The sequence below is a fragment of the Heterodontus francisci genome, chromosome 22 (genome assembly GCF_036365525.1).
Source record: "Heterodontus francisci isolate sHetFra1 chromosome 22, sHetFra1.hap1, whole genome shotgun sequence".
NCBI lineage: Eukaryota > Metazoa > Chordata > Chondrichthyes > Heterodontiformes > Heterodontidae > Heterodontus > Heterodontus francisci.
In genome coordinates, this window is record NC_090392.1 from 71,178,214 (window position 1) to 71,204,675 (window position 26,462).

The 26,462-nt window shown below is 42.7% G+C and overlaps 1 protein-coding gene across 4 annotated transcripts in view; it reads right to left on the bottom strand.

The window, feature by feature from the left end:
• Positions 1–37: 37 nt before the first annotated feature.
• Positions 38–26,462, bottom strand: part of sik2a (salt-inducible kinase 2a) — a 131,997-nt gene continuing 105,572 nt past the window's right edge. The window contains exons 7-15 of one of the 4 annotated variants that reach the window (XM_068053989.1): positions 24,632–24,852; positions 22,059–22,211; positions 18,529–18,690; positions 14,433–14,661; positions 12,663–12,947; positions 8,418–8,578; positions 7,381–7,494; positions 5,281–5,372; positions 38–5,020 (exon numbers count right to left, since the gene is read on the bottom strand). In XM_068053989.1, the coding sequence (XP_067910090.1) occupies positions 4,447–5,020; positions 5,281–5,372; positions 7,381–7,494; positions 8,418–8,578; positions 12,663–12,947; positions 14,433–14,661; positions 18,529–18,690; positions 22,059–22,211; positions 24,632–24,852 (1,991 nt within the window). In that variant the 3' untranslated portion in view covers positions 38–4,446. The remainder of the gene's footprint in view (positions 5,021–5,280; positions 5,373–7,380; positions 7,495–8,417; positions 8,579–12,662; positions 12,948–14,432; positions 14,662–18,528; positions 18,691–22,058; positions 22,212–24,631; positions 24,853–26,462) is intronic. The other 3 variants (XM_068053990.1, XM_068053991.1, XM_068053992.1) reach the window with 3 other exon arrangements.

Sequence of the window (26,462 nt, forward strand, 5' to 3'; positions counted from 1 at the left end):
TCGCTCCACGTGACTATATAAAACAATCACTCAGTGCTATTGCTCAAAACACTACAGCCTTTATTCTCGATTCAATCAAACTGGGGATTTGGACCAATACATGAACTGTATTCAGTTAGATCCTTGAAGTAAATTACCTATTTAAATTATCCTTTGGTTAACAGTACAAAGATTGCTTATCAAACTGCCATAATTTCAGCAGCATCTTCTCCAGCAGTCTGGGACAGAAGTCTGCCGAATAATTCAAAAAACGTCATTCTCATTATTTCACAATCGTACGAAAACTTACTCTTGAGGTACTGAAGACTGCCGGCTCTCTCCTTTCGAGTAACACAGACAAAAAACAAAGGCAGCATCACACAACTATAATACACAGTTCTGTAACCATAGCGTGTAATTTTCTTCACAAGGTCCGTAATGTATATTACACTTCTTTATCGTAGAAACAAAACACTATTGTTTAATTACCAAATTGTAAAAAAAAGCAGCTTTTACATACATCAAGAGCATATAGAACTAGTGCATTTCTGAAGCATCAACTATTTAACAGAATGCATCCTATGTACCACACGTATTGCACTTATCTCCGTGTTTACTTTTACCCCCTTATATGTTGCACCAAAGTCTCTTCAAAGCACGTAATTGTATTAAAAGATTATAAAGGTAAAAATACACTTTTTTTTATACATCAAATTCAGAAATTGGACAGAAGACTTTTTTTGTTTTTACAAAAAACAGACAATGTAAGTAAAATCAAAGTCATCACAAGAAAAGATTATTACACCGAGTTTGTGTTGTCTCATTGTTATCAATAGGTGAGAAAGAAAGAAACATGGTAGATTGTGGGTAAATTCATGGATTGGCTCATTCTGGTCTTGAAGTGTAGCTTTCTGTTCCCACGAACATCCCCTTGATTATTTGGCAGCCTAAATACAAGGAGAGGGGTTTAATTGAACAAGGTCGGGGGCACAGAACAGATAGAATCACATTGCTGCTCATTATGTGACCCGTCTCCTGCCCGTATCCAATTTCACCCCCATAGTGTTTCACCATTCTCAAAGACCAGTCTTTGACAGCCAAAGCCAGCTCCCACTTAGCGTATAGTTACTTATATATAAAGAGATTATGCACAAGCTTCTCCATTGGCCTAGTAGGTAAAGGCACTGTGCATTGCAGGACTAAACCATGCAAGAGCCAATGATCCAAGCCTTGATATCCACTCTGGGCTGAGTTAAAGCTCACCAGTCCAGATAGCAGCTGGACTGGTCCAGTTGACCTCTGGGTCTCTGCAGTGTCAGGCTGGGTCCTCACTCTTGCCTGCTATCTAATGTGCTGGTGTGGATACTGGGTGAGATTAGCACAGGGATCAGCTGTCAATGTTGTGTGGGCCTGCACATGAGGAATGGTGACTTGACTGAGGAACCAGCCAATCCCTGGGGAATGGTATCCAGTGATCTCGGCCCACATTCAGGAGAAGGAATTGTAAAAAGAGATTACGCGCACACTGCATGTGGATCTTCTGTTCAGTTTTCAGTCTTGAACATGGGGCTCTTTCTTATATGTACTCTGAGGAAACAGTGTACTAGTGCTGCAGTGTAATGTGGGACAGCTTGTGGGTTTACACTGAGATAGTGAGTACTCATTGAGAGAGAAGGCAAGAGAAAGCACTCACATTCCGACAGGTCCCCTCAGAGTGCAGCCAGACATCCCCTAAACCTGGCTCCAGAGGTATATGAAGTGACATCAGGGACTGGAGTCCTACCTCCAACTGAGTAAAGATGTGCAACACTAGGGCAGTGGAAAAATAATGCTTCAGGGGAGAATTTAAAAAGAAAATCACAATTAAAAACCTTGCGGAATAATTCTCACTGCATCAGCACAGTTTCCTGAGCTCAAAGTACTCGGTGGAGGGTAGGAGAGACATGCTTGTTAAGACCTAGAAACTGATGTATTCATATAACATTTCTCTTTTACCGGGAATAACACTTATGTTAAAACAACAGATGGAGGAAACGTATTCAAATACATTAAGCATTTGGATGTTAATATTGCTTAGTGGAATTTCCAGACTCAGATTTTCTTTTTAAAAGAAAATGCAACCGAAAATCAAAGGAGGCATATTAAATTGAAGAACTTTGCGTACGTTTTTTGAACTGTAATTTTCTTTTAAATAGAAGTAGGATCAAAACCTCTGTCTATCTGCCAGTGTTGAGGGGCTGGAAAATGGAAGCTGGCTTTTGTTTGGTTTCAGCTGGTCCATCCTGGGGAGGACAGAATGGAGGAAAAGTTTCCCCTTTAAGGAGGGAGAATGCTATCAATTGATTCCACTCTCGTGCGCTACTGACCATAAAGTAGCAGTGGTACAGACCCTGGAAGAAGCACTGTCTGCTCCTCTGTATGGGAAAGGGTGCATGCTTTGTACATAAGAGAGAAAGTTCCAAAGGAGGACAGAAAACTACCTCTTAAAATTAACCTTGTCCGAAATAAAACCCTGCATGCCAAGTTTCATCTAGGTATGAAATGTAATTGTGTAGGGGTGGGGGTAGGGGAAAGGAAGACTAATTCTTTGTACATTTCAATCCTTAGATGGACACTGCCATGAAACTGCTCTGGCGTTGGGCACTGCGAAGGCAGACAGACTATTATTTACCAGCCATCCTACATGGATGTGAGCAGGAATGAAAATGGGACAAGAAAAATACAGCAACAAAAAAAAAGCAGCAAAAGCAGGACAATGCCTTTGGGTGTGTTGCAACATTAACAGAAGTACTGATTTTAAACTTGGCAACGGCCCTGCTTTGTGGTGAAATTGGAAACTTGGCAGAGTTGGCACCACTGCTGTGGCTCTTGACCATCTGACTCACTGCAATGTCACAAACAAAATACAATCGCAGCATATGTGATACACACTGGAGGCATGCATCCCTCACTGTGCATGCCAAACCTTCTGCTTGCTGAGGCATTTATCACAAGGTACGGGGAAAAATGTTGAGGTACAATTTTCTACATGGCAATTTCAACATTGCTAACACTTCATGGTGAAGTGCTGATCCAACACCATAAACTGGCAGCTTTGAGAGTGTGTGGAATCCAGCAGTTCCTTTCCACTGCTTGTAATGGTAGGCCCGTCTAGTCTAACCGCCTACCCAGATCAGTGCTTCACCATCAATCCCTGACTGTATAATATTTTAACAATGAGGAAAGAAAAGATCAAATTATTCCGACAGTGCACAAAACATCCATCACGGTACATGTACGGTACAATCGTCATTTCAAAATATTTAATAAATATTGCTTTTTACTCTTTACATATAGATCGACTTAAAAAGGAACACAGAGCAAAACATTGGCCTAGGCTCCACATAGTGGAACCAGAAGTATTTACTCTGAAGTGACTTTGGTTAACTTGCCAGTATAAATGGGGCATTGTTTTTCCAAACTGTTTTCCAGAAATGTGTTTCTTTTTCTTAAATTAAAAGCAAAAGGCACAGCACTATCACACTTCACACAACAGTTTTTGTTTCAAAAGCTTATTTCTCATATAACTTCTAAAACCCTAGGTAAAGTGTACAAAGCTTTTAATAAACAACCAGCAACTCATATCTGAAATTCAAAATTACAATGAGTTATTCTTTGAAAAGCAAACACTGAACAACTACCAACACATTAATGACCACCCCAGAAACCAGAGGTGTGCACAGCTAAAATGCCCCTGTAGGAGGCACTTTCAAAAATTATTTTCTTTTAAATTTCCAGATTTTGTCCTTCCCAGTGCTAAATGTAACCTAGCAACATCCTCTGGTGTGAAATGTAAGTGTCAAGCATTGCTTTCAGTAATCTTGATGTTCACAATGTCCAGACTTCAGATCAAGATCGACTCTTCTCCCTGGGGGTCTCAATTGAAAGCATTACATTCCCCAGACAGTTCAAGTTGATGGCGTTGACCAGGGATTGTGGGAGGTGAGTGGGTGTTCAATGGATTAAATGAGAACTTCTAATTTGGATGGCAAAACCATTCTCATGAATTTCAAAGCTCTTCAACTCCAGTTTTTCTGTTGACATATTGCTGTGTTGTCAGAAATATTACACTCTATTCTGCTTCTGTCCCCTTCCTATTTAGTGTTATGTGCTTATTGTCTGGTTGGTACCATCTTTAGGAAAGTGCATTTACTCCTTACGAGTTGCCTCTCCTGCCTCTTTCATTCTTCTCAGCACCAATACACAAGGGCCAACAGTACCATACCACAGCTGCGACAACAAATGAGAACTGACCCAAGCCAATTCTACATTGTTGATTTTAACTCTCCCCACTATACTTTAAGAAGGAAAAGTCATCAATTTTAGTGTTTTCTTGAATATACAAACTAAATTGACTTCCTTTTTTTCTCTTCTCTTCATCCCTTCTTTCTCGGTGAAATAACACTGAAAAAAATAAAAAGACTGAAGTCAGTTCACAAGGACATAGCCTCCGTGTTGGGCATCAACGGTCTCCATCATCTCACAGTCAAAAAGTCCCGGTAGTTCAGGGATGGTTATGTTCTTGTAGGTCGTTGGCGAGTCAGAGACAACACTGCTTGCCTGACTTTCGGACAAAGCCAAGGCAGCCTGTGGGGTTTGGTTGAGAGTATACGGACAGTGTTCTGGGTAGCTGGGCTCTGGAGGTGTGGCTCCTACTATGTCACAGGGCTGGTAAGGATACTGCAGGATTTGTTGCTGCTGCTCGAGGTGAACTTGGGACTGAAGTGGAGGCTGCGTTGGTTGCTGAACTGGCGACATTTGTTGCAGTGATAACTGAAGCTTGTAGTGCTGGCTGAGGAATGGGTCACACTGCATCTGTTCGGAGGGCTCCAGCACTGGGCTTAGAGGTTGGGCCATGCTGAATTGCTGCTGCTGTGCTTCGGGATGAGGTATGGGCATCTGCTGCGTTTGCTGCGAATATGAACCTTCTGCAATATGCATCTGGTTAAAATAAGCCTGGAGTTGTGATTGTTTGTGGAGAATCAGACGTTTCTGTTGTAACCTGAAATGGAAGATTACAGGTTTAGAATGAAGCCACAGCTCATGAAGCAAACGTGACAAACTTTAGCAAACTAAAGATGCCAAGAATCCAGTCATCATCAGAGGGCACACTCAGAGGGCCCTGGCTTTACTCTGGGCACGTTAGGAGGCTTTCACAGCTTTCCAGATATGATGAGTGAAGGAAACACTTGATGTTTAGGCTAGGAGTTTGAACTTTTGACATGGGATTCTTCTTTGAATTATAATGTTACTGGGTCTCACCTGTGTTCCTGTAGTTGCTGCTCCAGACTCCTGGGTGTTTCTTTGCAATACATTGGACAGCTGTTTTGTGCTTTATTCAATAAGCTTGGGTTCTGTAAAAGGTAGTAGTATGGTATCTTGATTACAACAATAACTTGGATTTATATAGCGCCTTTAAAGTAGCAAGATCGTCCCAAGGCGCTTCGCAGGAGAGGAACGTTATCAAACAAAATTTGACACTGAGCCAGATAAGGAAATATTAGGTCAGGTGGAGGTAGTTTAAAAAAAAATAATGTCTTAAAGGAGGAGAGAGTGGTAGAAAGATTTAGGAGCCTTGAGCCTTGGTAGCTGAAGGCACGGCTGCCAACAATGGGTGAGGGGTTGGGGATGCGGTAGGAAATTGCAGTTGCACAATAGGCCTGATTTGGAAGAATGCAAGATCTAGGAGGGTTGTAGGGCTTGAGGGGCGAGGCCATGGAAGGACTGGAACACAAGGATGAGAATTTTAAATTACATCATTAGAGATTCCTGACTAACGTCATGTCAGACATTTACAAGGAAATAATTATTAATTGAAATAATATTACAGTACGAGACCCTATTGACCTAATTTTTGTGTTTGTCTTTTAAAAGATCCAACTCACAAGAGGCCTTCTGCGCATTTTAAGAACAGATACCACATTTCCACACACTGCCTCAGAATCACAGAGATGACAGTGGGACCATTGAGGGTTGAAGACACCCTGTGATGGGTTAAACCGTTTAAAAAAAAAAAATTGATTATGCACATCTTATTACAAAATACTCAAGTATGCATGTAATGTAGTGATTATCACTGGAATAATCTTAACATTCTGATTAAATGTAGAGTAAATAAAAAGACAAGACCCTATTTTTCTACCTAAGCCAAAATAACTCTCTCTCATTTCAAAGGTTTTTAAAATCTATGTATTGATTATAAAGCTTATAGATTTCCTTTCACGTTTACAGGCCAAGTGACACTAAAATGTTGAGCCATGCTCGACATGGGTTTGGCAATACGTCAAGTAAAATAACTCCAGTGCTCCTGGCAACAGGCACAGTAGACTGTAATCCCACACTTGCTGAGTTCCCACAGCTAATTCAAAGAAACAGTCAGTAGATGTTCCTTTCGTGAGCTTTCGGTCTGTGCGATTTGTTGCTTTTGTTCCGTTGAAGGATTGGCGGGGGCCGCGGTGGGAGTGGAACAGGAGAACAGTTCACTTCAACTTGACAGGGAGCTTCCGATTGTGGTTTACTGTTTAATTTTCAATATACCGGGCTCCCTTGTGCCGATGCTATCAGGGGCTAACATCTATATTCTTACAAAACACAGCCCTTTTCAGTCCTGAGACTCAGGTTTCTTGCCCGACACCCAGATTTGGATCAAAGGGACACAACCACTGGGGAGATGAATGGCCGAAAAGTGAGAACCGAATGAAGCTTCATGAATAAAAAAAGATTTGAACGTTTAAACGGTATATTACTGTTCAAAGGCTGACAAATAGCCTTTGTCCCAGGCCCCAGCTGTTGCTCCTATGTCACTTCACATTTTGAATTGCAATGCTGGATACAGAACAGCCCAAATTTAAGGCTTCGCAATTGTTACTGCAGTGCTTCAGAAGACTTCAATCTCTTTCTGTGAGTTTTGTGTAAGAATCATGTTATACTGACCGCTGCATCCACTAGGTGTTCAAATTCTTTAACGTTGAAGAGCCATATTTAACTCTGCCTGCCTGGCACTAACTGGACAGCTAAAACCAGGATAACAGTTGGAAAATTTTGGCCAATGTAGGTCAGTGAGGACAGTAGTAATGGTGAACACCATTTGGGGAGTTGGGGAGCAGCGCATTAGTACTTTAGAGTTGTTGACAGACACATATTGCTTCACAAGAGTTCTAATACATGTTCAAAATTGCATGGATTTTCGATACAGCTCCTAGATCATGTTTGGAGCACCAAGGAGGAATGGCCACCTCATCCACAGGAAGCACTGACTACTGTTCGTTTCTGAACATATGCATCCAAAATCTTTTACCAGGTTTTGTTTTTTTTAGCAAAATGTGTTGCCTTGCAATTAAAATTCGAGAAAAAACACTGTACCGGCAATCGGTGTTGCAAATAGTGTGTTTCTAGGCTCTGGCGTCGCGACAGCAAGTGTGGATGGACTCCGTTAGGGAATAATGCTACATTTTCTTGCTGATGAGAAGTCTCGACCTACAATAAAAGAAATAGTAGTGACTTTTGTTCTGCACAATCTGGTTAATGATGCACCATTTAATTTACTGTTACAGCATTACATGGATAAGTTCAATCAAAAGTGCAAGGCGATGGTTTAATGGGCATGTAGTGTTTAGGTTTGCTGCAACAACAGCTGGCATAGTGCCTGTAACACAGAAAAAAATAGCTCGGTCCACTCCGCAAAGGAGAAGGCGGATGGTGAGACTACGTTGAAGGTTTATGAGAGGGGATCAAAAATGTATTTGGAAGACATGGGTAGGGAGAAGGCTCTTTAAGGTTGAGAGGGAGGTAGAAGCTCAGCAGGTTTGGGGTAGAGTTCTAGTCAGTGGAGCCAACTTGGCTGATGGCTCTGTCGCAAAAATGATAAAGGGAGTCAACGGAGAGATGCTCCATCTGCAGGGATGTAAAAACAGAGCCAGTGGAATAGAGGCAGAGTGTTGTTTGTTTGGGGTGGTGGGGGGGGGGGGGATGTAAGACACAGGAGGGTGCTACACCTCAATAATTCAAAACCTCCCACCTCACTTTTCTGGAAGGTCATACAGAGAAACTAATAATTGTACCACACATGATGACAACTCGGTGAAGTGTTTCTTCCCAGCTTTGGTGAGAAGCCCACATAAGTGAGAGCAGGCGACAGCACGAGAATGTTCCACAGTGATGGGACTGGAACCATCTCCCAATTGGACTTGTTCCTATTTCAAGATCTTCATTTAACCTTCTATTAATTAATGAATCAACTGCTACAAGAACCTCAGAAGATGAGGAGTCATGGGATGGACCATATCCGACTCCTGGTTTCTCTTGAGTTAACAGGTCAGCCCAGTCATTAGAAAAATACTGAATCTCACATCTCCTTATGTCCTCTAATAACCATAATACATACTGGTAAGAAGGTTTACCTGATGGTGGTCGGTGAGGAGACCTTGCAAATGTGTTGCAGGTAATGCATCAGGATCCTCATCAGAGCCCATCTGTTCATACAACATCTGTACCTTGTTGAGCTCCAGAATTCCTTTAGTTCTGGCTAGATTTTGAAGATGCTGACGGAAGGCTACAATACCTAATCAAAGAAATGGAAGTCAGTTGCCATCCTCTACACAGGTTGAGAGGGGGATAGCAAGATGTAGAAAGTACAACAATAAGTGCTTCAAATCCAATAAAAGAAAACGACTCTCATCATGGCCCAGAGATTGCCTCTCTGTGGTTCAGTTCAGAATCTCTGCCGTGCTACTACAAGGAACCAAATAGATGCCAGGTACTTTGCCCTAGAGGGAGGGAATGACAATATAGTTCCATATACCACAGTAAGACATCCCCCCACTGAACGTTATGAAGAAGCAGCAGAGGTGTTACCAACTGAACCAAACCTACATTTTTCAACAAGGGGGAAAATATAATGCCTTCTAAAAAAATCAGTCTCACTCTGTGAAGCGATAAAGTTCTCATTAATAATACATTTTATCTTAGCCCCTCCCCACTTGTTCCTGTTAAAAGCACCCTGTTTCAGTTCAAACCACTGACCCAGTCACCTTTTACACGTGGTTTTCTATTTTCAACACTTCTTCTGTTGTACTTTTGCAAACTGCACTTCTCTAAAACAACTAACTGGCTGTACAACATGCAATGTTTTGGGTGCATATTAATGATACAAGCGTAAATTCCTCAGAGCAAGTCTGATCAAGTTATTTTGTCAGAAAAACATTCGATCAGCATAGCTCAGTTGACAGCACTCTTGACTCTGAATCAGAAGACTGCAGGTTCAAAGCTTACTCCAGGACTTGAGCACACACAAGTCATACTAAGACTCCAGTGGGATATGTATTGTTGGAGATAATTAAACACTGCCCGTTCTGATGCTTAGGTAATAAAGGTTCTGTGTCACCATCCTAAAGGAGAGGAGGGAGTGCTTCTGATAACCTGGAAACAACCAACACCAGCAGAAAAATATCGCCGTTCATTTGTGAAAAAAGCTGCTCCATTTGCCTTCTTCAACCCAGTTCAAAGTAATTTGCTACGTACAAAGTGCTTCATAATGCAATAATATGCTACATAAACTAACTGTAGTCAAGAAAGAGTTGGTGTTATTTAGGAATTGGAATCAAATTTGCATCTAAGTGGACAGTAAGAAGGAGGAAATGCCTGACATTTCATCTCACCACAAACCACAAATTAGACTTTCCCTCAGTTATAATACGGTAGACATAAAGAAGATGTTTTCACTTGAGGGCAAAACCAGAATTAGGGGCCATAAATATAAGACAGCCACTAATAAATCCATTAGGGAATTTGGGAGAAATTTCTACCCGGAGAGTGGTTAGAATGTGGAACTCACAAGGAGTAGTTGAGGTGAATTTAAAGAGGAAACTAGCTAAACAGAGAAACAAATAGAAGGATATGTTGATGGGGTTAGATGAGGAAGTGTGGGAAGAGGTTCATGTGGAGCATGAAATTCTTGCAGGTGGAAATCAATTAAAAATCACTGATCTGACGTGAACTTCCACTTTTCACACTCTAATCTCATTATTTAAAAACCACCAAAAAAGTTGAGCCTTGTTGGATGAGGTGTAACTGGGTTTTTAAATGGTGCACTAAGTCACAATTACTGCTAAACAATTATTTTAAAAATTTGTTCATGATATTTCAGCTTCCCATGAGTATGTCCCAACCTTGACTGCACTCTGTAAAATTTAATAAAAAGTGAATGATAAAAAACTGCTTGGTTTGCTGTCTGTGAGACTTCTTCACTGTGATTGGCTGCTTAGCATGTTGGATGACATCACTGTTGCTGGATGCCAGAGATCCTCTATAGTTGGGGCCAGAATGAAACTAATGTTGGGAAAGGTGAAATCCACACCACAGAGATCGCTAGATCTTTGTGTGCAGCTTCTTCAAGGTCAGCTTTGCTGCCGACAGAAAAATCTGGGCCAGTGCAAAAGAATCTGTATGGAAACGATAATTTAACCACTTGTCAAATAGTCACTGTTTCTAAGTCAAAGATACAATCACATAAATTCTGTTGCTGGACTGAGAGTACCATTGGGCAAATAGGAATGAGGAATCGTAGACATTTAAGCACAGAAGGAGGCCAGCAGTGACCTTGTTAGTACCAGCTCCACATTTTCTATTCTAGTTTATTTTTTCTGTTCTTTACCTCATAGAATGAGGCAACAGTGAAGGAGCCCATTCAGCCCAGCCTGACTCTGCTGGCTCTTAGAAAGAGCTATCTTCAAGGTATCCTTTTATATTTTTATTCAAGTTTTTTTAATTTTTTCATGGGATGTGGGCGTCACTAGCAAGGCCAGCATTTGTTGCCCATCCCTAATAGCCTTTGACACCAGAGTGGCTTGCTAGGCCATTCAGAGGACAGTTAAGAGTCAACCACGTTGCTATGGGTCTGGACTCACATGTAGGCCAGACCGGGTAAGGACGGCAGATTTCCGTCCCTTAAGGACATCAGTGAAACAGATGGGTTTTTATGACAATCGATGTTTATTGAGCAAATGTTGCGATCAGCTTGATCTGTAGTAATGTATGCTGTATCCTTGTAACTCCTTGCATTCAAAAAAACTCTACTGACCCCCGCCCCCCACTTTCTGCTTCTGGTACTAATCCTAAGTTTATGACCTTTCATTGGAACACAGGAATATGAGTCGGCCATTTAGCTGCTTGAGCCTGTTCCACCATTCAATAAGATCATGGCTGATCAGTGACCGAACACCATATACCTGCCTTTGTCCCATATCACTTAATACCCTTTCGCTAGCAAAAATCTATCTACCTCAGATTCAAAATTACCAACTGATCGAGCATCAATTGCCATTTGTGGAAGAGAGTTCCAAACTTCAACCATCCTTTTGTGTGTGAAGTGTTTCCTAATTGCACTCCTGAAACGTCTGGCTCTAATTTTCAATTTAATGATTCACCAACCAGTGGAAATAATTTTTCTCTATTTACCTTCACAAACCTTTTCCCAATATTGTACACGTCTATTTGACCTCTGCCAAATCTACTCTGCTCCACAGAGTACAAGCCTAGGTTTTCCACATCCAATCCCTTATCCTTTTGCTCCTGGTATTATCCAAGTGAATCCATGTTGCACCTTTCCCATGGCCATAAAACAGGATGTCCTAACCTGCACAATACTCCAACCCCAATATCTTACACAGGTTCATCATATCATCCCTGCTTCTGTCTCAGATCAAATGTAAGGAAGCAGATTCCAAACTGATTGAAAAAGTACACACCTGGAATTTCCACAGGGAAATATGCTTGATATAGGCAGCTTTTTTCTTTTTATTCGTTTGTGAGATTTCAGAGGACATTTAAGAGTCAACCACATTGCTGTGGGTCTGGAGTCAAATGCAGGCCAGACAAAGACAGCAGTTTTTAAAACACTCAGCGATAGTTTCATGGTCACATTAGACTAGCTTTTCAAAACCAAAATCATGATTTATTAATTGAATTCAAATTTCACCATCTGCCAAGGTGGGATTCGAACCCATGGTTCTCCCCAAGGATGGATTGTTCCCTACAGTGAACAGCTTCCCTGGATTGGGAAAAGATATAGTGGTTAGCACAAGAGAGGTCCATCAGACCAATCAATCCCAGTCAGTGGTGCAGCCTCAAACCCATTACCAGTCCAGTGACATTACCACTACGCCACCACCTCCCCTATGATAATTGCGGATGATGTAAGTAGTAAGGACCGCATACCAAGAAACTAGATGGAGTGCAAAGGATTAATCTGAGCACTATTTCAAGCTAATCTATGACCATGAGACAAGGGGACACAAGTATTATCTGGTCAGTTCAGGACTGGTGTCTGGGGCATTTCTTCACACACAATGATGGATATCTGGAATGGTCCTTCGGCGAGGGTATTGGAGGCTATAGCTCTGGGGTCATTCAGGCAGCAATTAGATGCTGTTTCTATGGCAGTACAGGCAAGATGGGCAGCATACTCCTTCATCTGTGATGATATTTAGGCCTCTCCTACTCACTGCAAGTAAGTGAGACCCAATAGATCAGTCCATCACCACAGATGCTGCACGAGGGAGCTTCACACTGCCATGGTGTAGCTACTATTATTGGCATAGCACTCAGACACATGTGCAGAAGATAACAGGAGCACAGTAGGTAGTCACCTTGTGTTAAAGATGTATCAGAAGCTCTTCGACCTTCCCGGAAGCTGACTGGTGACCGGTTGTTCACCTCGCGTTTCTGGGATGTCAGCGCCTCCATTGCCGGGTTTGGTGGCCTGATGCCAATCAGCGGCGGGGTCATCCGTGCCACAGGTTGGTTGACAAGTACAACCTCCTTCAGGGATGGCATGTCCTCTAGAATACTGAGCTCGCTGTGTATCAATCCCATGTCGTATTCTGAATCAACACTCCCCAAGGATGGATTGTTCCCTACAGTGAACAGCTTCCCTGGATTGTGAAAAGATATAGCGGTTAGCACAAGAGAGGCCCATCAGACCAATCAATCCCAGTCAGTGGTGCAGCCTCAAAACCTGTTGACCCTCCCCAAGGGTTCATCGAAATGTGCAACTGAAGAATAACAGTGCAAAACAGCTCCTAATTCTATGCTAACAGTAAGGCCCAGATTTTCCAGCAGCTTCTGGCCAGCTGTGAGAAATCCCTCTGCTACCAATTCCATTTTTTTCTGCTTTAAGTGATGATGGGCACTACATACACCCACTGAAATACTAACGATGGAAATATCTCTGCCGCATTTACCGTCATGAACAGCTTAGCAATGCTGCCTGAGGAATTGGTGCTATGTTCCTTGGGTCCAATGTTGTCATGGCAATGGAATTTTGGGGAGTTGGGGGGGGGGGGGGGGTGGGGTGGGGAGGGACAGCGAACCCAGGACAACAGACGTCAGTGCAGTATGCAAAGTGGGAGGTTTAACTTTTTAAGAAGTCACACTTGGCTTGGATAAGTGCCGATATACGTCCCCTGTCCCCTTCCGCTCTGCCCAAAGGTGGACAAGCTGGCAGGACTGGGAATACCACTGTGAATGACCACTGGGGTCAGGGCAGAGGGTGACAGGTGGTTGTTAAGGTGTCAGATCAACATACACAGGCCTCAATCTCTCTCAGGGAGGCCTCAAGAGCAGAAAAGGAAATAGTCACACTGATGCACTAGAGAGCATTGTTATCAGGCCAGGGTTAAGATATATTATTGATCTGATTGCAACCTTTAACCAACAGGTCAGCTGCATTGCTCCTTGTGCTCAATCTTCGTCTCAGTGTCAATAAGAAAATTAACGGAAAAATGAAGAAAAAAAAAAGTCAGGAATGTTCATATATTCAATCCCAGACCTGTGCTCATTGCAGCCAGGGAATTTACAGTTGAATAGAATTATACAACACAGAAGGAGACCATTCGGCCCATTGAGTCAGTGCTGGCTATTTGAAAGGTATCCAATTATTTTCACATCCTGTTCTCTCCCGATTGCCCTGCAAATTTTTCCTATTCAAGTATATATCCAGTTTCCTTTTGAAAGTTAGCATTGACTCTGCTTCCACTACCCATTCAGGTAGTGCATTTCAGATCATCATAACTTGCTACATTAAAAAAACTCATCTACTCTCTGGCTCCTTATCTTAAGTCTGAGTCAGGAGGGGTGCTCCAGTTTGACATTGTCCCTGAACTCGGGTAGGCGCAAAACAAAATACAACCTTTCTTCCCATTCTTGACCACTATCCTGTGTAGGTATGGCTGTGGAGTAAAAAGGATTGGGCTCACACGGTGCTGCTCTTCATGGTAGAATAGTCAGCTAACATTCTCTCCATAAGCTCACACTTGTAGAACAGGCAAAAAACTGAAGGGCTTTGGCCAATCTCAGACAGAGTGAACCTCTTGAGCAGAGGATGGGATAAAACTAGAAAAAAAATAAGCAATTCCTACCTGTGTTTGGCATCACCACTGGCTGGTTGGTTACTTCAGCAAGAGTGTGCCGGCGCTGGCCACAGCGCATTGCCTGAAATGATGCATACACCTGGGCAGGGTCCTCTTCAGAGTCATCCTCAGTCTCTATCCCCTCATCAATGGAGGTCTCCATCATGTTGCTAGGAGATGGTGGGCATCCCTTCCTTGCTATTACAGGAGGCAAAGGATCCAGGAGACAACCATTTACCTGTGGAATTTGGTCAAAGGATTAGTCATTGTACAATACACCTTCTGATAGTGCAATGTCTAAGGACTGTCTGCTGTTTTAATGGAGGCTTTAACCATAGCTTAAAGGCACCTTAGGAAGAGTAGAAAATGCCGAACAAATGCACCAACTATCCCCCCTTGGCTGTTATTCCCAGCTGGGAATTCTGCCCTTTACCGTAAAACTATCACTCTTAAATAACCTCGGATATACAATATAAAAACAAGAAATGCTGGAACCACTCAGCAGGTCTGGCAGCATCTGTGGAAAGAGAAGCAGAGTTAACGTTTCGGGTCAGTGACCCTTCTTCGGAACTTCGGGTCACTGACCCGAAACGTTAACTCTGCTTCTCTTTCCACAGATGCTGCCAGACCTGCTGAGTGGTTCCAGCATTTCTTGTCTTTATTTTAGATTTCCAGCATCCGCAGTATTTTGCTTTTATTCTGGGATATATAATGTTGCATCGTAGAATATTTTCAGTTCAGGATTCAGTCATTACCAATCATAGAATGTACAGCATAGTAACAGTCCCTTCAACCCAACTGCTCCTTACTGGTATTTATACTCCACACAGACCTCCTCCCACCTCATTTGAACTTAACAGTACATCCTATTTTTCTCCCCCTCATTTGTTTATCTATCTTCCTCTTAGATGTTTCTATCATTGGATTTTCTCATGCATCTATCTACTAATAGAAATATATCAAGAAACTACAGGAGCCTGCAGCTGCAGGAGTTTATTAAATCTGTAAATATGGGGAAAAAAGCGGAAACTGAAAATAGGGGTGGGTTAATAGAGAATGAGTCACTGCAAAATTCTGGAGCCTTACAGACACGATGTTCAGACAAACTGGGAAACATCCGTCACTAATGTACTCAGTCAAAAGATTATAGAAATACTAAAGGCACTTCCTCCGTTCTGCTCTCCAAGTTTATCAGTGCGTGCCGTGTCTGAATCACTTCCTCCCCAGCAGCAACTTGGTTTTCACAATTTAGGATATTGGGCAGATTCTTGTTCTTTGTCACGTGCTCTCTCTCTCCCTCCAATTTCCAAACACAAAGACATCCTCACATTTTTATACAACGATATTTGAAATCACTTCTGTTGGTTAATTCCTCAATTTCAAACGCTTGTCAAAACAGTTTACAGACTCCCTTTCTGAAGTATGCGTTTCACCCTACAAAAAGGCTCCATGAAATTGCAATTTCATTGTCAGAAATTAGTGGAGGTGGAGGCGAAATTGTCGGAAAGGTAACAACCTTTTTGCTGGACAAGTTTTCAAATAGATCAAATATACAAACCGATCCATGACTTAGCTGAATGACAATGGGTTGCTTATAATTGGCCTCATCCATCCTGGCTAGAGAGGCAACAAATCAGCCTGGATTTCTACTCCAGATCACAATCCATTGATTACTCTGGGACACACTTGTGTAACTATTAGGTGAGGACAAATTGATCTGGATAACATCCTTGGTAGCAACAACAGTGTCATGGGTGGCTCTCTCACCTCTGAGCCAGAAGGCTGTGGATTCAGGTCCCACGCCAGAACTTGAGCACAAAAATCTAGGCCGACACTCCCAGTGCAATACTGAGGGAGTGCTGCACTGTCAGAAGTGCCGTCTTTCGGATGCAATGTTAAACAGATGCCCTGTCGCCCTCTCAGTTGGACATAAACAATCCCATAGCACTATTTCAAAGAAGAGTGGGGGAATTATCCCTCGTATCCTGGCCGATATTTATCCCTCAATCAACATCTCAAAAACAGATTATCTGGTCATTATCACATTGCTGTCTGTGGGAGCTTGCTGTGTGTTTCCTACACAACAGCAGTAATATTGGTTATAACGCATTTTGGGATGTCGAGGTTGTGAAAGGTGCTATATAAATGCAAGTTTCTTTTCACAAATATGGCTCGTGAGAGTGTTATTTAAATGTTCAATATATTTTGAACATATTGAATGGCGGAGCAGGCTCAAGGGGCTGAGTGGCCTACTCCTGCTCCTAGACTGTATGTTGGTATTTTGTTAATTGGACTTAAGTGGGAAGAGAGTGCAGATCAGACACAGAACTACAACACTGCAGTAACTATTCCCCAACCCACACTCCCCTCAAGTGTGACTCCACACCAGAAGTGCAGAATTATTCCGACAATCCCCACCCCAAACTCACAAACAACCCCTGCCCCCCGCAGAAAAGAAGTGAGTTTGTATATGGGGCCACATTCCCAAATTCTTCTACATTTAAAAGTGTGACCTATATGCAAGTTAATTCATTAGGTAAAGAACTGCAACAATAACCTAAATTTAGAGAACACTACACTGTTTCAAACTCTGTTCTTCATAAACCCCTGCTTGTTGAACAAACCTGCTATACTTCACTTGGTAACACAGGAAGAATCCAATTTAAATGCCAAAGTCCATTGTTAATGACAGGCGCAATGATCCTAGAGCTCCTGCATTTGTCATCATCAAATTAAGTTTATAAATGTCTAAAATATGTGGCAACATTGGTTTTAAAAAGAGTTAATAGGTTTAAAATGATGACTGTGTCCTGCTGTGGAAATTGGCTTATTCCTTCATTCATTACTCATAGGATCACAGAAACCACAGCACAGAAGGAGGCTATTTGGTCCATCATGTCAGACCTGATGCAGGCTCTCCAACTGGAGCCATCTCCTCCAAACTCCTCTCGGTATTAACTCTACCCATCTGCGTCTCATTACGAGAATATAAAAACTGGGCTTACTTTGGCAGGAGAGCAAGTATAATAATGGATACAAAAGGAAGCATGATTAATTCTCGACAATGCCACAATTGTGCCGCACTCAAATATGTACACAGGGAACCGAACCCTGTAATTAGATTCAAATACAGGCAGGGTGCAGACCCTACACTTCCCCCAACACCCACGCCCACCACTTGAATGAATTCCCAGTGGAAAATGAGCACACACAGTTGGGAATCTCTCGTCTGCAGGCTCCAGGGTTGCAGCAGAGAACTCAAGTGTGAAAAACTACCTTAATCTTCACATTCCAGCATTCCAACACATTGTGAGTCACGTCTATCTCCTCTAAGGCAATATTTAGCACTACAGCTTTTAAAAAGTAACGGCTAATTATATTTGTACTATTCTGAATTGACTCAGGAGATCTGACAGGTTGCATGCAGCCAACTACGTGACCTAATGATACTCTCAGATATGGAATCTCAACATCGGGGTTCTTTAAAGTCAGTTAATGGGCTATGATTAGTTTGAATGGGCTTTCTTCCTGCCTGGCTTTTAAACATACTTTTGTTCAGACACTGAATACTGAGGTGATAATTGCAGAGAGACTGTCTTCAGAAATACCTGGAAACAGAATCGACATCAGCTGAAATGATACAAAAGAGGAAAAAAAATCATGGAGTCTCCGAAAATTAGTGGCTGCATCTGCTGAGACTTCTCTCTCTCTCTCACTATCAGGTACAGGAACATACATAGAAAATAGGAGCAGGAGTAGGCCATTCGGCCCTTCGAGCCTGCTCTGCCATTCATTATGATCATGGCTGATCATCCAACTCCGTAACCTGTTCCCGCTTTCCCCTCATATCTAACTCCTTCTTAAAAACATACAATGTTTTGGCCTCAACTGCTTTCTGTGGTAGCGAATTCCACAGGCTCACCAGTCTCTGGGTGAAGAAATTTATCCTCATCTCAGTCCTGAAAGGTTTACCCCGTATCCTTAAGACAATGACCCCTGGTTCTGGACTCCCTATCTATGGAGAGAAATACTGCACATAATGTAACCTCTCTCTCTCTCTCTCTGGTGTTCACCGACACAAATTAAAACCAACACAGTGACAAACCTTGGGAGTGTTGACATCTTCTTCCATGAAGCCCAATTCCGGCTGGCAAGCTGTTTGCAGAAATGAAAACGTGTCTACAGCGGTGGATTGGGGCAGGATGGGGGACCTCAACAGCCTGACATTCTGCGAAAGAAGACTCACCTGGGGCACTACGGGGTTTGCCTGAGAGAGAGAGAGAAAAAAAAAAGAGGGTTTTAATATTATTTTTGAAAAATATTTAGTTTTTGACCTTCAGTTCTCTCCCGGATTCCCTGATTTATCCCCTCGGGGTACAGCAAAAAAATAAGCACTGTCCTGGAATAAGTGCGATCCAGACAGTAAATGTCAGCAAGTTATCCAACCATGACAGAGGCATTATATTAAATCTAATCCTGTTCTGACCCAACACCTTCACCTCAATGGTGGGCTAGGGGTGGAAGGGTTATGGGAAAACAGGGGAGAAGTTCTTCCGTGTGCAACATAAACAGAATCCTGTGGATAGAGCAAAAGCAAAATACTGCGAAATGCTGGAAATCTGAAATAAACAGTAAATGTTTTCAATGCTCAGCACATTTGACCACGTCCATGGAGAGACAGAGACAGAATTAACGGGCTGAATTTTTTTCTAGAGAGGGCCAAATTCCGCTGCCAGGGATGAAAGTGGGAGTCAGCCCCGCTTTGGTGGGCGGTGGGACTGCTTTTGCTGGTGGCAGCCAATTAACATTCTGCCGCCGGCCCACCCCCAGAGCTGCCGGCCCAATCAGAGAGCTGGCAGCTCAGCAGCGCAACCACTAGCAGTGGCCACTGCTGAGCTGCATCACCAAGCAGAAGGTGCCTCAATGCCAAGGCGCCCTCAAAGACTGATGAGCTTTTTTTGGGCAGCTGGCGATTGGGCAGCCATTGATACTGGGGCAACCCTTGGGGGCCATGGAGCGCCCGTTACGGGAACACACTGGAGGCCACCAGGGTTTACCTGGCATCTCCCCATGTGCTGGGGGCCTCTCCTGACGCTGGTAAAATGCCGGCAGGGATGGGAGGTGGCCTTTAATTGGGCAATTAATTGTCTTCATTGGCACCCCTCATCCCCGGCAGGCAGTCATGCCACTGAGGTTCCCATTGCTGGCAATATACCATGCCAGTGGGTTTCCCTCCCAATGCCTTCCCCGCCATATTTCCAGCGCTCCCATCTCCTAGCCCGTCTCCCATGGGGTGGAAACATTCAGCCCAATGTTTCAGGTCAATGACCTTTCACCAGTTCTGACAAAAGGTCATCAACCTGAAAGGTTAACTCTTGTTTCTCTCTTGCCACAGCAAATGGGGAGTGTTGACTCCACCTCTTTCATATTACCACTGGTCACTTGGGGATATCTCTAACAAATATCTGCACCCAGAGCACCTCCAATCAGTGGTTTAAAAGCCAAGAGGCACGGTGGCAAGGAACAACCGAGTGATCCCAGCAAGTGTACAGATATGTATAAGATTAATGGTTATTCGATAAATCAGTAAACATCCTTCCCACTTTAAAGCAATGGGTGCCAGAAATCTTCAAATATTTAATTGGGAAGATGTTGGCACACCATTTGCAGACCTAGCTATAAACAGCCAGAGGCGCAATACTGCCAGAAAATAGCTCGCTTCATCCTGGGAACCTTGCTCGTGGAATCCCAGCTACAAATTTTGGCGAGTTGCTACAGCGATTTCATTGAAAAGAAAGTTATTCAGATAACTGAAAAGCCCACAGCATGAAATATGCAGAAGAAGCAAGGAGGTTAGCCAATTGGACCAGCAAATTAATGTTCAATAGCTCTTAATACATCAAGGGGGCAAAGTCCCCACTGAGGGACGACAGGTCAGAGCAAAATTTCACTTATGTGGAATGAATTAATTTGCATTTAGGTGGTAAAATGGTTCTGTAAGCAGCTGACCATCCACCTATCCCATTGTTTTCCAGTGCTAGGAAAATGATTGTTACACTTGGCATAGAAAGGAGGACGATTTTAACTCTACTCAAACTGGTGGAACCCGGGCAGGCGGACAGCTAAAATGAACAGAAAGCTGCTGGCTGTGATTTTCAAACAGACTTCTGAACGGGCATCCAAGCTGCATACCCAAAGCCAGCGGGATCCTTCTTTATAAAATGATATCGCGGGGCCCCGACTGCCTTAACTCAGGACTTTGGGGAGCAATTGCAGATTTTTGCTTTATCGTCCTGAGAAAGCATGCTATCATCAGCAGGCATCACAGTGAGAGCACACCACATGAAGAGCTGCAAAGGGAAACCCAGGCCTTTTGCAGGAAGCTCAAATGCCAGAATGCGCTCTCATACTTTTAAAGGTGCAGCCAACTGCATGATGCTTGGGTTTCCCTGGTCAGGTGCAGTCCACAAAGTAAGCAAGGTCAGGTCCCATGAATAAGGGAGCTGGTTGCAGAAATGTAATCACAAGGAGCCAGTCGTGAATGTATCTCCTCACTGAGTCGCCATGTAAAGGTGGAGTCCAGTGCACACCTATGGAGACTGGTTCCCCAATCAAGGTATGTGTACAAACAATACTCTCCCGAAACTAAGAGACATAATTTTCACCAAAAAAACAGCCTTTAAAATATGCAGATGAGGTCGGAGGGATTTTGTTGGCTGCTAATTTTTCAGTCTGGTTTATGAATGCTTCTATTCTTACTTTATATTACACTTCATATATTTCAAAATTATTAAGGGTTTTGATGAGAGTAAATAAGGAGAAACTATTTCCATTGGCAGCAGGAGTGTTAACCGGAGGATACAAATTTAATGTAATTGGCAAAAAAAAACAGAGGAGAGATGGGTTTTTCTTGGATCCGAGTTGTTGTGATCTGGAATGCACTACTAGAAAAGGTGATGGTCGAAGACTGAATTTATACTTGAAGGGGGAAGACGACTGCAGGAGTATGGGGAAAGAGCTGGGAAAGGTATGATGGGCCAAATGGCCTCCGTCTATGGTGCATCATTCTAAGATTCAGAACCCAAACATACTCTGACTCTGCTGGAGTTCCCAAGATAGAATGCAATTCAGTGGGTCATAAAGGAGACGAGGGGAGGTAGTCTTCATGTTCAGCTCAATTAGTTCTTCAATTAACATTCAGTTAATCAGCACCACAGGCACAAGAAGGAAAACAGCTTAAAATGGATATCAGTGAATCACTGGCAAAATCTGAGTGTGAAGAGAACCATAAATAATTCAAAACATCATGGGATGTTCTGTATTTTTAGCAAAACTACACACTCCCAAATGTGCTGTACATTTAAGAAAAGTCACAATAAAATCCTTTGGCTGATTATAAAGCACGAGGCTATCCAAAGACTCGAGCTGTGAAGTGTAAAAATAAACCAGAAGAACACTTTTAAACACACGCATACCCTGCACTATTAAAGTCAGTACATGAATCGGTCTTAATGTAGGCTTGTGCAACCTGCAGAGCTGGGGGCTGTAACCTTTACACAATTGTTAACTTCATCCGTTACAGTGCATGGTACATATACATCTGACACAGCAACTGTCGGGTGATTATGGCATTACCTTGGCAACACTTTGTTCAGCGATTGTGCTTGGCCGTCGCTGACGTGCGTCAAGCCTCTGGTCTACAGGGAAACTGCTTCTGTGAGACTTGAGTCTCTCCACCAAGAGATAATAAATAGCAGCAAAATGGTTGTAACTCTTATTTTGTAGAGACTGTAAAAATGACAAAAAGAGAAAAAAAATCAAAATGGAAATTGGGGGGGGGGGGGGGGGGGGGGAAGAAAATAAAAAAAAAATCACAATTTATGTTACACTTTGTCCAACAGATAAAAACAAAGCTCACACAGTGGTGATGTGGCAATGTGACTTCTGATAAATTAAAAGCAATCTCACTGAAGTGACCTTGTTCAATCCTCACTATTTTTCCCTTGGGTGTTTTGCATATGTTTCTCATTCCTCTGATCAATGCAATTTTTTGTATTCATTGATTACTAGGTTGTCAGTGTCTTTTTTCTTTCTAAGAATTATGGGCAAGTTAGGTCATCCTTGACTCATTTCTTGTGCCATCAATCTCACTGAAGTGAGCAAAGGAGGGTCAATCTTCAGGCAAGCAATGAATCATCCATGACAGCAATTAACTTAATGATTTCGTTCCTTCAAAAAAGGGAAGTGTGATTACATTAAACCTAGTAATGTTCTGAGAGAAACAAAAAAAAAGTTGAGAATCTTTCTCAGCAATTAAAAAGAACCACTTTTTTAAAAAAAGGGAAAGACTTCACCAACTGGGAGTTTGGTTCTCCCTTAGGAAGAATGTAGAGAATTTAGAGATTTTGGAAAGAGAATATACAGTGATTAATATTGATTCTAGAATTTATGGGTCAAGACATACCAGGATGGCCATTATTAAAACCATTGCTAAATAGTTACCCATTTAAATGATCAGAGCCCATGTCTGCCTGGAGAAACCACAACCCTGTTTTATGGTGTTATGAAAATTTGAAGCAATGGGTTAACTCAGGGTGTTGAGTGTGCTATTCTCAAGTGCAAGGCTAGAGTTCAAGACTGCCAGGCACGTGGACCTACTCAACTCTGGTGGTCAAGATGGGAAAGCAAGGAGAAGAGAAGGGAAGGCAAAGAGAAAGTGCAAAGGGAAAATTGTCTAATTTTTCCACACTTCAAGCATTCCAGTCAACCACAGAGTGCCACTGAGATTCCTATGCCAGGTGTCCAAGCTTCTATTCTTCTATGGCCACATAGGAATGTGATGGAACCTTGAGAGTCATGTACAATGTAAGTTGCTGATACTGACAGATCTTGGCGTTCTGATTTAGGATTACCCATCACTGAGGCCGCAGCACTAAAGACAGCCCTTTCCAGGCCCACACAATTTAAACAGGGTACACCAGTAAATAACAAATAAAAGCAGTACAGAATTGAGCTGCTTGGCATTGGTGAGGCCACACCTGGATACTGTGTGTAGTTTTGGTCTCCTCATACTTGCGCTAGAGGGAGTGCAATGAAAGTTCACAAGACTGATTTCTGGGATGAAGAGATTGTCCTATGAGGAGAGATCGAGTAGACTATGCCTATATTCCCTGGAGTTTAGAAGATTGAGAGGTGATCTAATTGAAACATATAAAATTCTTAAAGGGCTTGACAGGGTAGATGCTGAGAAAATGTTTCACCTGGTTGGGGAATCTAGAGCACAGGGTCACAGTCTCAGAATAAAGGGTCAGCCATTTAGAAAAGAAAGACTTGCATTTATATAGCGCTTTGCACGACCATTGGATGTCTCAAAGCGCTTTGTAGCCAATGAGGTACTTTTGAAATGTAGTCACTATTGTAATGTAGGAAATGCGACAGCCCATGTGCATAGCAATCTCCCAAGAAGAGCAATGTGATAACAACCAGATAATCTGTTTTTGTGACGTAGATTGAAGGATGGCCAGGACACAAGGGATATCTCCTCAGCTTTCCTTCAAAATAGTGCCATGGGATCATTTACATTCATTTGCGCAGGCAGATGGGGCCTCAGTTTAATGTCTCATATGAAAGACAGCACCTCCAACAGTGCAGCACTCCCTCAGTACTGCTCTGGAGTGTCAGGCTTGATTTTTGGGCTCAAGCCCTGGAGCTCAGCCCTCGGACTGAGATGAGGAGAAATTTCTTAACTCAAAGGTTTGTGAATCTTTGGAACTCTCTATCCCACAGGGCTGTGGATGCTCAGTCATTGAGTACATTCAAGTCAGACAGCAGTAGATTTTTGGGTACTAAGGAAATTAAAGGATATGGGGATAGTGCAGGAAGGTGGAGTTGAGGTAGAAGATTAGTCATGATCTTGTTGAATAATGGAGCAGGCCTTCTCCAGCTCCCATTTCTTATGCTCTCACGTTTTGAATGTGGGGTTCATGGGGCTGAGGGTGGGGGGAGGTGGGTGCACGGGGCACTGCTGGAACTGGGTGGCTATACCTGGCAGAGATCATAATGGCCAATGCAAGTTACCAGCAGCAAACGGCAAACTAGGGTTGTGAAAAGGACCCAAAAAAAATTACTTAAAAACTCCACCGCTGTCTTGAGAACTCAGATTGAAGAAAACATGACACTTGGCTCAGCCAAAATATTACGCCTTTTACCTCAATGGTTTTCTGCTGGTCAATCCCCAGGCTATGCATCAGTCGTAGTACTTGTTCATTGTATTCTCCCATGGTTGATTCATTCTCAGTGGCTTGGGGATACACGATTGGTCGCTGTACTGGCACCTCAGTCAGCATCCATTTGTGCTCCTTTATCTGGGCAATTGTGAGTCTTTTCGAAGGGTCTAAGACCAGCATGCGTCGAATGAGGTGTTCACAGTCTGGCAGGTAAGAAAGTCTTGATGAGTTGAGAATACGGTCATCAATAACTGGTTCACATACTGATCAAGGTTCCTACAAACAAACATTTGTCCAATAGTTTTGTTTTTAAAAATAGAGAAATGTTAGTTCTTTCCCAATGGCTCAGTGGTTAAATGTGCTGTCAGGTATGGTACTAAGAATTACAGAGCACGGAGGATCTCTGTTTGATGTCTGGTCTACGCTGAGACATCTGATCTTTGCCAGTGCTGCATCTGGAATGCCACCTTGGTCTCAGCTCCTCTGGGCTGCACCACAGAAACACCAGCCAAGGCTTTTTCCTCCCAGTCTCTATCCAATGACTCCTACAGGAAAGTACACGCACATAGGCATTGGATGACAACAGGATCTGGCTCAGATGTGAAGCCATCCATGGTCAAATAGCCTGCAACACTCACCAGCTATGCAAACACATGCTTGGTGACTCAAGTGAGGACTGCTGGGACTATTGAACCGTAATGCAGTAAAAATCAAGGAGACATGGGAGGAAATTGCAACAGGAAGGAAGAAAAAAGATCTGTATATGGGCTGCAGTTTACAGTTACTCCTCTGAGACCATGGAAGATTCCTAGGCTTAGGCCAAGATATTTTGCAGCACCACCTCAAACATGACAGCAAAAACTTGTTTAAGTGGATATTTGCATCTGATCAAAATAAATTTCCTGGTTAAAATTACATATCTAGTGTGAACTACATACCTGATTGTGAGCAGTATGTCACTAATGAACATGGAAACTGTTTTATGGTTGAATGGCCATTTTACATAATCAAAGTCCAAGAAACAATTTACTCATGGACCACACTTAGCTCAAATATAGTTTGTACCATAGCAGCTTTCAGTCGGATTTTGGTATTTCTCATGTAATCAGAACACATTTTTCACAGGCTATTTTCTGCACAGGTCTGTGACCCCCTTCTGACAGGAATTAGGTAAGAATTTCACCGATCATTATTGGCTATAGTTCTCAAATCTTCACAATAATGACATAAAATTCAAGTTAGGTTTTTAATGTAAACTGTGATGCCTAGTATAAACAGGTACAATGGGACTGTAGCTTATCAGAAGAGAATGCACCTTTAAAATTAACCTTTAACATGTTCAAACAGATTTGATGTTTAGTTTACTTTAAGGAGAGAGGCCATGAGAGACCGCAGGGCCGCCAGTAATCTCCAGGGGTAACCTTTAGGGGTATCGGCCGTTCTTTGGAATTTCTGCCAGTCTCCTGACACTGGAGTTACTGGTCTCAGTATCAGGATCCCATCTAAAAATTAACCGATGAACCAAGAATTCTGATCAGCTTCAGTGTGACCTTTATGTTTTTATGTCTGATTTATCAACTTTAAATAGCGGTGGCGCAGCGTGACGTTGTGCGTGAGCACTCTTCGGAACCGAGAGGTCCCTGGTTTTACTTTCATTTTGCACTGAGTTTGCTGATCTTAGTCCACTCAGTGATGCCCTGGCTACCATTGGTTGCGTTTGGCTGCAATTGAATGCTCCGCCATCATTCATTGTCCAGACTCATGCAAGTCTCTCATGTCTTCGAGATGTGGGGGGAGCCAGATATCCAAGCTA